At 40.8% G+C, this 15,646-nt stretch overlaps 1 protein-coding gene across 2 annotated transcripts in view; it reads right to left on the reverse strand.

Moving 5' to 3' along the window:
* Nucleotides 1-1,399: 1,399 nt before the first annotated feature.
* Nucleotides 1,400-15,646, reverse strand: part of KYNU (kynureninase) — a 58,786-nt gene continuing 44,539 nt past the window's right edge. For both annotated transcript variants that reach the window (XM_026123454.2, XM_064515532.1), the window contains exons 11-14: nucleotides 7,309-7,361; nucleotides 5,729-5,814; nucleotides 3,177-3,407; nucleotides 1,400-1,725 (exon numbers count right to left, since the gene is read on the reverse strand). In XM_026123454.2, coding sequence (XP_025979239.2) covers nucleotides 1,573-1,725; nucleotides 3,177-3,407; nucleotides 5,729-5,814; nucleotides 7,309-7,361 — 523 coding nt within the window. In that variant the 3' untranslated portion in view covers nucleotides 1,400-1,572. The remainder of the gene's footprint in view (nucleotides 1,726-3,176; nucleotides 3,408-5,728; nucleotides 5,815-7,308; nucleotides 7,362-15,646) is intronic.

The raw sequence follows: 15,646 nt of genomic DNA on the forward strand, positions 1-15,646 counted from the left end.
ATAAAACTGCAGCCGCTGAAATAGAGATACCTGGTCTGCAGTACAAGGACACAGTTTCGGTTAAATTAAGGAGAGGTGACGTCAGGGTAATCCAAACCTCTCGAGCATGCCAGAGCTTTCTGAGTGATTAAGAAGCCCGTGCTGGTCCTTATCATGGTATTCTAGGTTAAGTGGCTGTTCTTGCTTTTCACAGGTGCCAAAAACACCGACAAATGCTGTATTTGCAGTTTTTTCAGTTTTCCACTATCCCTTCTAACTGATGAAATAAGTATCACTGCAGCAGGGATTTTAAAGCTACCCTTTTTTGGGGAATTTTGCAGCGGAGACTGGCACTGCCAAGGCCCCGGCTGGGCTGGAACACAGTGCAGGAGCCCAGGGGCACTTAAAGTGCCCCAAAGTCTCAACCAACACGAAAGCCCTCGGGCCAGAAAGGTTTGGAGCAGTCCTCAGGCCTCGTCCAAATCCCCTCACGCCCTACAACCGCAATAAAAAGTGCTGCAAAAAGTTATCTCCTAATATTTTGTACCAAAAATCAGCTGCACTGAGTATCTTGGGAGAGAAAATCTTACAGATTAGTTGATTCTTGGAAAAGGGGTACAGCCTGAATGTGCACACATTTAGGAGCTCAGTAACCATTTATGTTATTAATGGGATAATAAAACAACTCTGGTTAAAGTATTGGTTAAATGTAAAGTTTTCCATCATTGCACTTGGCCGTCTGATGCAAATTTCTAAAAATTTGGGCCATTCCATAAGTTAACAATAAGATATTTTGCGGTAGCTTAAACAATTCAGAGTTCATTTCACCTAATCTGAAACAAGCCTTAAAATTGCAGTAAATGCTCATATAGCCCTTAACACTGGTTTTCATGAACAGGCTTAAAATCCCTCTCGGCTTTCTCAAGCATATCATCTTTCAGATCACACCTAGAAGATAAATATAAAACTTCTTGTTTTAGCCAATTGTATCGCACTTACCTACCAAAGAAGTTGTCCACAATAAATTCATTCATCGATTAGACATTTATTAAACAAGAATTTCAAAACGTTGAGGCCTTTGAAAGATTTGGTATGCAGCAGTTAACAGTCTTTCAACGACTAATTGCTCAACTTTTACTCTTCAAGTATAGTGCACCATTTACTTACTTGAAACAGAACTGATAAATTAAAAATGTAAATTGGACTGTATTTTTTAACTAAGTTAGAGATTTGATTATTTTCCATTTTTTGTTATGCATCATTTTTCTAATAAAGAGGGGACTTTTTTTTCATTCCTGTTGTAGCTGATAGGAATTCTTCCGTGCTTTTCAAGGCTAATGTAATAAAACCACATAAAATGTTTAAGAAAAGCCCCATTAAAATATACAAAGCATACTAATTCATGAAGTCAAAGTCAAAGCAGAGTGGAAATACGAGCTTTAATAAAACTATGTCTGTTGTAAATAACTATTCAAGCACAGTCATTTTTTTGCAAATTGCATGGGATATAGCTTAGCCTACTAGAAGCAAAGAATCGCTCAGTGGGATAAATGCATCTTAGTCAAAAATAGATTAAAAGATGCAGCTGAGCCATCAATAAGAAGCAGATAGCGCGGTATTGTTTGCTGTTTGTTTTGAAGCGGTAATTGCAGATCCCAGGATTTCAATAAATCTGTGCACATCACGGAAGGAATTGTAGAGAGGAACTGGGGCAACACGAAGAGCATTTGGTTCTCGCATGTCACACTGTAAAATAGAAAGGGAGTGCTTCGTCAATTAAGGTCACTTCACATTTATTTGTCAGACATTTTTTTTTTTTAAATGAGTGCCAACCTTGTCTTAAGTGGAGCTACATCAAGGAAGAACGACTGACCTGAGAGAGGAGGAAGAGCATTTATATGGACATGGGTCAAAACTTTGGGAGCCCTAAGAAACTCTCTTCGAGAGCATTAGCCAGGCTGTGCCATCCTGTCGGCTATGCTGAATTTATGCCTTAGTGCCTAGAGCAACCCATAGTTGGAGCCTCACAGGTGACAAAAAAGCCACCACAAAACAGAAACACGCCAGTACGACGGTCTTTTGTACTCAAGGTACGAGTAACATCATAGGACTTGCAGTAATTTCTTTTTTCCCTCTGCAAATTTAGACATTTTGCTGAATATAATAATCTTTCAAGTGTGAAACATATTACTGCATCAAAGACAAGCCAACACTGCGAGGCCCTATGCCCTCTTAAAAGCAGCGGTTCCTGGAATTCCCTGGCAGCACCAAAACAGAAGCATATTTGGCCTATAAGAGCTGCCCTTTGGGAACACAAGTCACCAGCAGAAATAAAACTCGTATATCACTTATATGGCATTACGCGACCAGCCTCACCTCCCAGCACTTCTAAATCACCAAACGTATAGCCTTAGATTTAGCTTTTATTCTTTCCGAGTAGCGCTCACTGGTGACCATGTCATTACATGTCATTACTTTTCAGTGGCCTCTTTTTCTGAGTGCTAAAACACATCTCTAAGGAAATGACAGCTTTTTAATTTCTCCACCTCGGCGCCTTGTGAAGAACAAGGTTTTGGCCATTTACAGATCATGAAAAGGACGGATTCGGGTTCAGAGCTCCTCATTAGCGTTAGGCTGTGGGTAGCTGAATTTTGGCGTTTAGGATGGCAAGCGCAGCCTCGGCTCTGCTTGTTACTATAAGAGGGCAATTGCAGAAATTGCTCTTTATTCCCAAATAGACAGTCGGGTGCTGTCTGTTCCCAAATTGGGCAGGGGTGTCCTTGCAGTACACTGACACCAGTCTTGACTCCAAGAAAATGCAATGGTTCCACATACGCTGAAAGAGATTTGTATGCCGAGATTTGCACACGCACAGCAATTACTGAAATGACCTAGACATTTCTAGATCTGCAAAATGATCCAGTTTTAGTTTGCACATAAAGAAATCACATTTCCATCATCTGAGTAAACCCTTTCTTTTATTATAAGTTCAAGAAGTTTATCTTCTGCAAGATCACTCTGAAACCTGCTGAAGTTACTTGGAGTCTTTCTTGGCCTTATATGAGAATGCAGGAATAAAATATAGAGGATATAATATATTATCTTTTATATATACAGGAAAAAAACCAAAATGATTACTTTGGTACAGGATAGCTTCTCAAAACAGTGCATAAGAAGGTGAAGTCTGATTTACTCACAGCTACTCCTCTCTTCTCCAGCTCTTTAAATATGGATTTGATTGGGAGGGAAAAAAATAGTGTGAGCTGGCATCCTCTTTGCTCAACCTGAGGTGGGGTGATTATTTTAACAAAAGGCTTCTCTGGATTTGTTTTATCCTCGCTGTAGTGATGTTTTATCAGGTATTCCAAGTAGCCGGTAAGTAGAAGGGATTTCCTTCTCAGTGCTTTCATTGTGGCTTGACCAAAAACCTGTAATGATTAAAAATCGTTAGAATGACGATGCATTGCTACAAAACATAAAAAGAAGTCGAAGGCGGTGAAGGCCATTTCTGGCTTTTCTAACAGTGTAAATCATTTTGGTAACACGGGGACCAAACCCTGTCGTTCTTACTTTGCTAGGTAGCAGATTTCTCCATGCACATTATGTCACTGGAATCGGGCGATAACATCTGATACGCGCTATACGTACACACGGCAGAACTGGGCTTTTGGGAACATGGGAGCGTGTCAGCAGCTGATCCAAAGAGGATCCCGAAGCTCTCTACACATACAACAGTGCTGAGCAGAATTCAAAATCAAAATCACACGCAAATTTTTCCAGCCTCAGGTAACAAAAGTTAAGGGTTAGGACTGAAATGTCGTGATTGACGTATAAACTGCTGCCTTTGAAATCAGAAAAACCAAATTAATGTATTGACGTTGTAGGTGTTGAGTTCTGCACAGGGAGGGTTTCAGGCTCTCTGCTCATCCAAATGAAGGAAAAAATACTTGTTTTAACAAAGTTGGTTTAACAGCTCCTCTGCTCTTACACAGCTACAAAAAGCTCAAAATATGATGCAACATGTAAACGTAATTGCCTAGAAGGGCAGCCCTGCTTTGCCACATTAGCAAGAATGAAAAGTGTGGCAAAACAGTAAAATGTGGCGGTAACTGAGCAATCCCACTTGATTTACCCAAAACCCCAGTTTCCAACAGCATCTGGGAAGCACTTTTTCATAGACTCTCCCAACTATCCCAGGGTGCCATCACCACCACGAAGGGCTGCACAAAACCCAAAGCTGCGGGATATTTTTCTGTGTTTCTGGGTAACTGGGGCTGCTCGCAGATGGGCATCGTGTTTCAAGCCGTCACCACTGGGGCAGGTCACTACGCACCAAGGAGAAGCGCTGCCCTTCGGCGCAGGCAGGCGAAGAGGAGACCTGCCTCCTACCACGGTGGGCTATAAATATTAAATATTCATGCAAGGAATATTTAACCCCCAGGGTGAAACTTTAGGAAAAGATTTTGGAGCGCTACCCTTTTTTTTTTTCCATAAAAGGGAGCAGCTCATGCCGTAACACTCCCGTTAAGTGTTATTGAGGAATAACGCGCATTAATGCTTGCAGCTTTCCCCATTCCCATTGGAGATGCTGCCTTCTGCTTAACGGGTCCCAGCGAAGGGGGACAGCAGTTTCACCAGCCCGCTTTTGCCAGATAAAAATAAAAACTGGATGTTTAAGGGCTGACGGAATGAATCGCCAGGGAGAAGGAGCAGCACTGCGGTGCCCTTTGCAGCCTTTCAGCTCCACGCGTGAGCTGGGGAGAGCATAATCTGCAATTTTCTGACTTTGCTTGCTTAAGATGCTGCATTTTTAGTTTATAAAGAGGAGGAACATACAGCACCCAGAATTCACTCTGTTCCAGCACCAGCCTTACCGTTACGCTGTAGTTAACAGAGCGGTATTGGAAATAAATCTGTCCCACTTACGCTGGTGCAAAACCTTGGCAACCTGGGCTGACTTGCAAAGCAGGTTAGGAAGAATGCTAATCTAGTGCTACAGAGAAACCTGTGTACAGCCTCCCTTTTCGCCCGCAGAGCCCTGCGGCGGGGCGCTACGGGGTGAGCCGCCCGGCACGGACGCAGCTCCCGCGCTCGACGCCAGCTCCCGGCGCTGGGACAGCCCGTCCCGCGCTGAGAAATAAAACCAAGCAAGCACTGAAAAGAAAACCAGCCCGGACGACACCGCGCTCACGAATTCCCCCTTTTAGGGAGCATTCACGTTCGATGGATGACGCGTTCCCATAGCTGCTTGCTCAATTTAAACTGCATGACACCAAGCAGCCTTTTTTTGCCTTTTTTTCATAAAGGCAGCAAGTGGGTTTTGTCCAGGGAAATATAAGTTGGAGCAGCTCTGGACGCAGCCTCGCAGAGCTTCGCAAGTCCTCCCTAGGACCATCTCCAGCTGCGCCCTTTCCGTAATTACACCTAGACAAGCTCTGAATACCTGTATAGAGAAAGCTGCTGTTTGCACCCAAAAAGGCTGGCGAAACATAGCTCTGGCGTTCGCTCCTGTCTAAAAGTTGGAGGAGCAAACCTCACCTGTACCAAATCCGACAGCAAGGTTTGTGAGAACAGCAGAGGGATGGGCATAATATAAATGGGCTTTTTGTCTCAAGGTTTCTCTTTTCCACCCTCCTTCCTTTGCTTTTAACCTTTTCTGGCATTTTTAAGGAAGACAGTGAAAAAACAAGACATTCTTTTAACATTGTTATCCTCTTAAATTCAGAGTTGAAGTGAAGCAGTTACTTACCTCTAAACTAGCTTGCAGAGCACAGACCAGTAAAATTGGAGGATTTGATAACCGAAAGCCATTAATTCCTTCACTTAGTTGCAGTTCTGGAAAATGAATAATGGATATTAATGTTTTTGATTTTTTTACTCTTAATGTATTGGACCTTATCTTGAAGTCTGTCCTCATGCAATAAAATATATCACTAACATGGCCTTTAGGAATCAGTCATTAAAAGGAAATAGTAATCTATTCACAGCTAATACTTTTAACTCCCAGAGAAGCCCAATTTTATCCAGCGGAAGATCTCATTAGCTGCTTCATGGGAACTAGAGAACTGCAATTAATTTGTTTAAATGGTGTGTGTTAAAACCACCTTTACACTTGAATCTCTTTTAACGCTGGCATAAACCAGAGAAACTCCAAGTCAGCAGAGGCACGCTCACGGGGAGCCAGAGCGCGCGATTAGGGAATCATGTTCCTCCACTTTATTAAACTGATGAGACATGTGGGAGACCGCGTCTGCGGATAAGTGTAGCTTCAGGCCACGTATAGAAGTTGCATAGACTTTTGGCTGTGAAATCTCACAAAATCTCTTTAATAAAGGCATAAAGCCTCACTGTACGTTGTGTCGTTATTTATATTTTATGCGCTGGCACCAGAGCAAGAGGACATTGCAAGGGAAGTGGTCTTCATGCACAGCAGCCCAGCTAATTTTATAACGATTATTGCCCAACTTCTCGCTATCAACTCTCCATGGAAATGAATAAACAACTTTCTTCTTCTAACAGTATTTCAAGGTAATTTGTTTCTCCTGCTGGCTTTTCATAGTGCCACGGACTTGCTTTTGGTCAGAAGGCAAAGACCAGGCAGGGGCTATTAGAGATGCGCTCTGCAGTCAAACCCAAAAAAACACACACCTGCCCAAAGAAACCCCAAAACAAAAAGCTCCTTTCTCGTGATCCCTCAGAACAGTTTCTCTGCAGAGCTTTCAGACAGAGCTGCAGAAGAGTCTAGGTGTCAGATACAGAAAGAAAACCTCATTTCACCACGCTTTGGGGCAATAAATATTCAGCTTCTTCCAGAGCAGGTTTGGTTTTGTCTCATGCTCCATCCATTGCCAGCACAGGGGATTTGGAGATACTGAAACATTAGTGATGTTTTAGTCACTTATTTCAGATTGCCTTACCTTTATTCATATCATTTCTCATTAATTCCCATGGAACTAATCCTAAAGTAAGATATTAACCAACGTGAACGATAGCAGACCCTCGCTCCTCAGCATCTTATGAACTTAATTCACTGAGATACTTTCAAACTTTCATCCATAGTCTATATCTGCATTTTGAAGGGGTTTTAGTGTATTTAAGCAACATGTCTGGAAGCAGATAACGAGATCAGCATGCCTAGAGATCAAATATATTCCCGTATTTACTTTATTGACTCCATGGTGTTACATGTTGGGGATGAGTTTAGTTTAATACCTTTAACATAGGTGAAATGCGAAGTTGTCTCTTTTCTACTTAAATTACTGTAAAAGTGAAGCTGGTTATATAAAAACACATTGTAGGAGGTAAAACTGAAACTATAAAAATACGTACTGTTTTCCATGAGGAATCGTGTTTTGAATTCGTGACCCCACCAGCCAATTAGCCTAAAATTGGTCAGAGAAAGTAAATGAAGAACAACCTTGCTTTGATATGTTTTAACTTGCATTTGAGAGTTAAGAAATATATAAATAAGATTTAAGAACTATATGCATTTCTAATATAACAATGGCATAAAAAGGCAATAAATTCTATAAATAGCTAGCATTAACAACTTAAAGAGAAATTTCCAAATAGTAAAAATTAACAAGTAAAGATAAAATGTATTACATTTTTCAATTGACTATTGATTTCTAACAATATCCATTTTGTCTGAATTCATTTTGCAAAATGAAAAACAGAACATAAATACTTCCAGTCTTTTGTTCCTAAGCATTAAATTCCACTCTCCTAAAGTTAGTTGGATGAATATTGAAAGCTAAAAGGTGTTATAAAAGTCAAACTTAGTTTCACAAAGCAAAGGAATTAGTGAAAACAATAGATGGACAACAGGGTCTCAGAACAAAGGTTGTTCTGGCTTTGTCATTTCCTTGCTGTGAGACAAGGATGGGAGTTACAGAGTAAATTGTTTTTCTCCTGAAACTGAGATTACTATTCAGAAAAGATGTTTTAAAATTAAACTTTAGACAATTTACTCCAAAGATCAGATTTTTCAGATCATCTTCAAGAAAAAAAAAAAATTAAGATCTGTTACTCTGGAAGACATTTATCCAAGCATCTTAATTAAGATGACATTGCATTATTACTGTTTCCAAACTTGAAGGGAAACGTTCTCAAGGACACTGCTATAAACAGATTTCCAATCCATGCAGAGACATGTTGGGAAATAGAGAAATAAGTTTCTGGTAGTGGATGAGATGCTATTTGAATCCTTTATGGATTGCGATACCATGAAGTACTTTCGTGGCATTAACCCCTCTGGACAAGAGGTCGATGGGTCGGACCCCGCGAGTGGAGCTGGGGTCAGAGGCTTTGCTCCTGCCTCCAAAAGCAGCTGGATCGCACCCGGCGTCTGCACACCCCGAAATACAAAGAGTACCGGAGAGCAGCAGAAAGGAGGGAACCACTTCTGCCTCCATTCCTACCCTAAAAATGCCATTTTTTCCCCTCGTTTCAACCTTCACATTGTTACAACACATAGGAAGTCATGGCCAAAGACTCCTTCCTGAGGTCTTTGGAGATGGAGGTATAAACAGCATTTCTTCCAAGGCTTTGCTCACTTTCTGCTATGCCAGGTAGCAGAGCTGATGGGGAAAAAGCCTGGCTACGTTCAAAAGTTGTAGCAGCAAAAAAGTCTAAGTAAAAGCTCATGATAGATCAGCCTTCCTGGAGGAAAAAGAGAACAGCAGCCCCTCTCTAAAGCAGGAGCACTTCTCTGCACTACACTTAGAGGAACTTAACTCTGTAGTATGAAGCCCACATTTGAGTTAAAGCCTTGTTATAGACTTATATAGTCTTATTGTGCATAGCGTAAAATCAAGTACTTAGTATTTCTGTACAACAACATAGGTTTTATGTTTACTTCTATGAAAGGCTCTGAGCTGCATCTAAACATAGTGCATACAGAAAAAGCACAGTTTTTTATTGCTGCATGATGTTTCTACTCTTCTAAGACCCATGAAAATCAATAGTGCAATACATACTCATTTCAAATGAGATATTACATTGCCAAAATGAATATACCCCAAATAAAATATACTACAGGTTCTGCACATGTGACTCCATTACTGATGCTTTGAATCATAAAAGATATTCCAGCTATTTAGTATTATTGTATAATACATATAGAATATTTTGCCATAAACCTGAATTACTGTATATTACTACAACATCCTACTGATGTCCACGAGACACATATTCCATGAAGTCCAAAACTTTTGCCCAGCATAAACCCAGTGTGAAATGTAGCATGTGGACTAATATTCTGTAGCGAGGAGAAAACAATAATATGTTCTGTTTGGACCATATCCTAACGTCAACTCTGGCTGCGTCTCAAGAGCTCAAAACTTACTAACTCTGCAACTAGCTTGAAACCAGACCTCTGCTGCAGTGCCACATTTGGAACTTGGAAACTGAAATTTCAGAACTTTTCCAAAGTGACAGAATGAAGGATCTTTTTAAAGACAGATTTAGCTGTCTTGCCCGTTCCTACCATGACTTTGACAATTTTTTTTTTTTTTTTTTTTTGGCTGTTCTAGAACTTCAGAAGTGTCACTACAGGATGTGCACTTTGAGGCAGCTCTTGTCCTAAACCATCATTGCTCTAATGGTCCATATGGATGTCATATTATTTGACATTTAAGTTGACAGGCTTCAAAGTGTTGAAATTAACAAAATCTTTACAAATTAGCAATTTGCTGTTTACAATTTTCTGTGAAAAATTTGAAATGAAGGTTGCCACTGCTATGCCAAATTTCAGCCTGTTTTGATGGAAAATAGCTAAGGTGTTAAACCCTAAACATAAGGCTTTATAAATGCTCGCTAAAAATAATAGGCAATAAAGCTTCACATTAAGATGCTGCAGTAAAATTTTGTATTAAAGAGTTGTTACTCTGCATGCAAAATGGGTATTTTGAAGCACAGTCGCCATTTTGACTATTCTTGCTTCAAAAACAAAAAGACACCAAGATCTATATCGATTTTGAATTCCAAGCCATAATCTTTGCAAAACACATAATACGGGAGGATCTGAAAAGTCATATTTGATGGGTTTGCATTTAAAAGCACCTTAAGCTTGCATGGAACTGGACTCTAGAGTTAAAACATTCTCATTGCAGATGAAGCCCAGTTCATGGATAACTTTTAAAATGGAAGGCAAGTTGTTCTCTTTCATCCCTCAAATAAAACCCACGTCCTCATGTTCTGATAGCGATGAGGATTTCCCGGAGAATTTTGTAACCTTCCAGACTGTACACAGACTTAGTTTTTAAATGTGCAACATACAATTTAAAGCTATTACTTGCTCAATTTCATGACAAATAGGCATGATAGCTTTTCAAATTCCTTATTTCATCCCCAAATTTTCACTCATTTTACAAATCAATAAGCAGAGATTTGCTGAGTTAGAAAATGCTTCTGGAAAGGAACACTGTCCTCTAATTTAGCCCTACTCCTTTTAAGCACATTTACACCAGGGAACAAGCCCTTCAATAAGTGTTTTTATTTAGCTCATTTTCCCCCATCTTATCTGTATGCATTAGCGTGAAGCACTGGTGGTTCATAACTTGAGCCATCTCATTTGTAGTTGCATTAATGATGCAAGAGCGTGGGATATAACGATGATGATGTATGTACAGTGTAGACATCAAAGAAGATCCAGTTAAAGAACACAGAAAAGAGAAAAAAATCCCTTTGACCTTTGCTTCGAGTTGCAGACCATCACACTGCTCATTTATAATTTACAGCCTGAAGCAACCTGGGTCTCAGTTCCCTTCTCGGAAAGAAAAAAAAAAACTCTTGAGCAGTGATAGAGAAACCAGGGAAATATTATTAATGCAGCCTGGCTTTTCCAATCCAGGGCAATGCATTCCAGGCATCTTGTCATTATTTTGGGCGAGAATCGTTTTCTGTCCACGAGAAAGCATGTCAGAAAGCTACAGCAGGAGCGCAGTGCAAAGTGAGCAATACTTTATGGTGAATTTGCCAGCCGCACTGCGCATGGAGCAGCTTGTCTCCCCTCAGCAATCAGGTCACAGCTCTATCGAGAAGTTTCCTATGTCTGTCTTAAATGATATCTGTATTAGGTGCATATACCAGCAAACCATGCAAAACAATTTCACGTACGTGAAACTACGGATTAAGCTAAATCATAAACAGGCAGTTTTGGGGAGACAGTTTGCAAAAGCTTCCAGGTACGGGCAAGGCTTTGTTTAATTGTGCATCCTACTATTTTAGCTATGAGTAAGAAGAGGAAATCAGTATTAGGGAAGTAGTAAGATATTTTCCCTGCACCTGTCTTTAGAGGGAAACTCGCAGCCTTATGGCTGAGGAATTTCTGACCCTTTCTCCCATAAAGAGAATTGCACAAGGCAGTACCTAACAATACTGGAAAACACAAAAGAAAGTTTATTCTGAGGAACTGACATAGATATGCCATGTCTGCAAAGGCAACTTAACACAGAAAAAAGTAATGAAAGGGCTAACCATAATCATTAAGCTCAGTTTCCTGCAATCCTAGACATAAATGGCTAGTTTAAAAGGGTCCATAACACATCGATTCCATATGTTTAGGGTTCACAATGTCCTTAAGACCTCTAAAAGACGACCAAGAGGCACACTACACTGTGATACAGGCATAGGTTACCTGTGTCTCCAGTATCCCTCCATTAGCAGGGAACACATTAAATAAATGACCTACAAGGTCTTAGCAATTAGACTACCAAAATAGATTAAAAAGGTCTGAGGTTAGGGACAAGCTGTATCTGACCTCAGTCATGGTGATTTGATCGTGTTTAAGCATCATCCTGCTACCTAAGAGAATACGATGGCACCAGACCACCAATGCCACATCCCGAGTCCAGGTTTGCCCAGCTTTCAGTGCTTCAAAAGGTTGGTTAAAAAAAGAAAAACCCTGAGAAATCAATGTTATAACCAACTCCCAAAGTGCAAAATTATTCCTTAATATGACTTACATCCATATACGAGTCTCTAACACACACAAAAGTTTAGTTCTAAATCCCGAGCAGCATCCTGGGGCTCCACGTAGTGCGATATAGGCATTAAAAAGTAGCCAGGACTCGGGTCTTGAGCGGGAACACCCCCTACAGCTGCTGTATTCAGGTGAAAGTCAGTCCCAGAAGCCAAAGACATATAAACAAACTCTTACATTACCCTCCCAAAGCCATTTGACTCTTGCCCAAATTTACAAACAGCTCAAATTTCCAGCATCATTTCCAGAACTCTGCTGATTTTTGTCAGTCTGCTCTGCTCTACGTTTGCATCTGTCGGCTAGGCTTTCTTTGCTAAAACCTATTCAAAGTAGACCATTGCGTTTCTTCATTTCCACAGTCTTCCTCCCCCAGAGGAGCCCATAACACTTCCAGTAACTCAACAGCAGCCTGATGTTCACTCTCACTGTGTTAGCATAAGAAATCTGGGCAGTCATTTCACTTCACTTACATATTTCCCGCATGCCTTGTGGAGGCATCAAGTATACAGTATCTCTACATTTCCCATAAATGGAGTTTAGAAAACCTTATCTGATACTTGCAAGAGGGAAGAGAGCACCCAGGTGTATGTCGCAAACCATAGCGATACAGGTATGGACTGACTGGGCCAAACCAGCGTCAGACAAACCCAAGGGGCTGCAACCAGTAAGGGAGGACAGGGAGCAGGCGAGGGGAGGAGAAGAGTCAGGCAGCCCCTTCTGCCTCACCCTTGCAGAGTCCAGCACACTCATACATCGAACTCAGCAGCACAAATCTCGTGAAAAACCAGCCCACGCGTCTGTGACCTGCACAAATCCGTTATTTGTGAATGCACGTGGTCTGCTAGGGCTTCAAGCAGGCTTTGAAGACAGACGTGACATCTGCGCTCAGTAGTCAAGGCACAGTCTGTCCATTCTATTCTGCATTAATTTTATTGCTTTTTAATTGCATTTTTAAATCTATTTGTGTGTATACATATATATGCATATAGAAATATGTATATTGCATTAATTTTAGTGCAAGTTCAAGGGCACAATTGTACTCCTCTGGATTCAATGCCAAAATTTAGAATAAACAGAAAAAAAATCAAGCCCTGTAAACAGAGACAAAACTGCTGTTCATTACTTTACATAGCATGTTTTTGGCTCACTGACTGGGGTTGGAGAAGGAGTTTCAATTTTCTTTGCTACCACAAACTTGCCTGATCATGGATGAGTCATTTGGTCTTTCTGTGCCTCAAGCTCTCATCTCCAGAAATGATGCTGAGTACTGCCCTAACTCTCTGGTGAGTGGTGAAAATATATTCATTACCATGTTTTCACATACTTAGTAATGAGGACCATGTAAGAATAGAAAAATAGATTTCCTTGGAGTATTTTACACTGGATTTCTTGAAATACAGATGGGCAGAGGGGAGTGGGAGGTCATCGCTGATGCCACAGCTTTCTTTTTTCTCTCTCCTCCCCTCAGCCTTTTCCTGAATTATCCTCTCAGGCTCAAAAGTTTTAGAGATCAGATTTTTTGTGGGAGGTTTTTTGGCCCCTGTCACTTAACTGGCACTTATGCCAAGAAAGAAAGAAAAAGAAAGAAAAAAAACCAGTATTTCCATCACTTCCATCCATGCAGTGGTTTACCGAAACAAAACTGAGACCCAAGCAGAGGGACCATGGTGTCCCACATTTGGGCCACCTGAAACGAGGGCTGCTACCTGGTGGAAATGAACTCCTGCACGTGATGCCTGTCCTGGCCTGCCCGATCACTTCGCAACTCGACCTCCCTAATACTCAGCACAGCATCAATATCCTATTTTGACCCAGCGTTCCCCCGCTGACAGCTTGCTGCAAGGACGGACGGACAGAAGGACAGACGGAAACATTTCAAGCAATAGTTGGTGTGGCGATGAGGGGTGTCTTTAATCAAAACAAGGAATAATTGGAAAGTGACTCCCAGGTTTATCAATGATGTGCAGAATTCAAAGATTTTAACCCTCCTATGTAGGTGAAAGTCTTCATATACTATGAAGCTGTTGGTTATGGAATATACTTCATAGTGTATATGCTTGGCTAGGATTTGTGTGGGGGATTAAGTGAGTTAGCAGCTAGTCCCTGTCAGATGCCGGTAATATTTCGAAACTAACTTTCACCATCTCCTTCAGAAAACCTTGCCAAGATTGCCAGAAGCTATATTTAAAGTCCTTAGGTTTTTTTCTCCCTTATATCTGTTATATCTTATATCTACTACTTAGATACTTACTTTACCCCAATGGTAAGATTGGACTTACTTCATTATTCTCTTCTGTGCAGTGTCTGTGGTTAATTTTAAGTAGAATCTGTTGTGAGAATTTGAAAAGCTTTTGAAGCCCAGGTAATTATTAGCTTCAGACTTCTGTAGTTTTGGACTTCCACATACCCTGATGCTTTCCTTACCCTTTTCAACTCATTACAAACGTTTCCTAATTATTAAGCATACGTGACTTGTGAGCAATGCCATGCGTTATTAATGGATCAGTCTCTTAGAGCTCAGTGGAAAAAACCTAAACTCCTCATGAAAAGTTGCTACTGTGAAAGTTGGAACTTTTCATATTTAATATCAATGAGGCTTTACTTTGTCAAAAGACCAAAGTAATATGATTGTATTAGGAGCTAATAGCATGACATTTTTCTTCTGTTAAGTAGCTTGCATTTTTAGTACCATCTAAAGGGAGAAAATTTGTCTCCTCTATTTTGAGACTTGTCTTAGTTAAAAATGGCTACATTCACTTTCTGCCTAGTAGCAAACTTTTAACAGCAAAGATCAAAATCACTAAAAACAGTTTTATAATGCAGATATTCACACACAGCTAACTATGCAACTGCAATGGATGAAACTACAAAATCCCCTGTGTTTGAGTAATCAGCATCACCCTTTTTCCAGAAGGAACCGGGCAGCGCTCTCGGCTCCTGGACATCCCTGTTCTCAGGGAGGGAGAATTTACTGCAACTGTTGCAACAATTAGAGATGCCCTTGGGTGAAAAACCTGGCTGTTTGGTCAATCAAGCACAAGGTGATTTACAGCTGATAGGTATTCGAAGATAGAGGCTACACATGTTCTTCTTGAATTGATTTTTCTCCTCGTTAGTCTTTTAGACTCAACACAAGTGGGAATACACCAATCTCAACCTGTCCCTCCCTATTACCCCTCCAGGTCAGAACAAGAGGAGATTGAGTTCACTTCTGCAGCAGGAAACAAGTCGCTGTTTTCGGAGGATGGGGAAGAGAAATGGCTGCAGCGCTGGGCAAGGCAATCAGGGCACCGTGGCCGCGCACAGCCCTCCCCGAGAAACCTCAAAGGCGCCTGTGATGAAGGATGATAATTTCTTTCACCACGATCAGGCAAAAGAAGGGTGTGATCAAGCAGCAGACAAAACCAGAGCCTAAATTAAATCCTGGGAAAAAGATCTTCCGAAAAAACCAACCCCTCTAAGGCTAATGAAGTTGAATTAAAAACTGTTAAATCAGCTTATGAACAACTATTATCACAAAGTGCTCATATATCACTTCCACTAGCCAAAAACCAGATATATGAAAAGGGGGAATACAGCCAACAGTATGCTAGCACATTTAGTAAGAGGAAATCACATCCTCTGCCTAGCACCAGAAATTAAAAATCAAGCAGGGAGCCAATTTACTCATAGAGATATTAATAA

Source organism: Dromaius novaehollandiae, chromosome 7, assembly GCF_036370855.1.
Source record: "Dromaius novaehollandiae isolate bDroNov1 chromosome 7, bDroNov1.hap1, whole genome shotgun sequence".
NCBI classification, from domain to species: Eukaryota; Metazoa; Chordata; class Aves; order Casuariiformes; family Dromaiidae; genus Dromaius; species Dromaius novaehollandiae.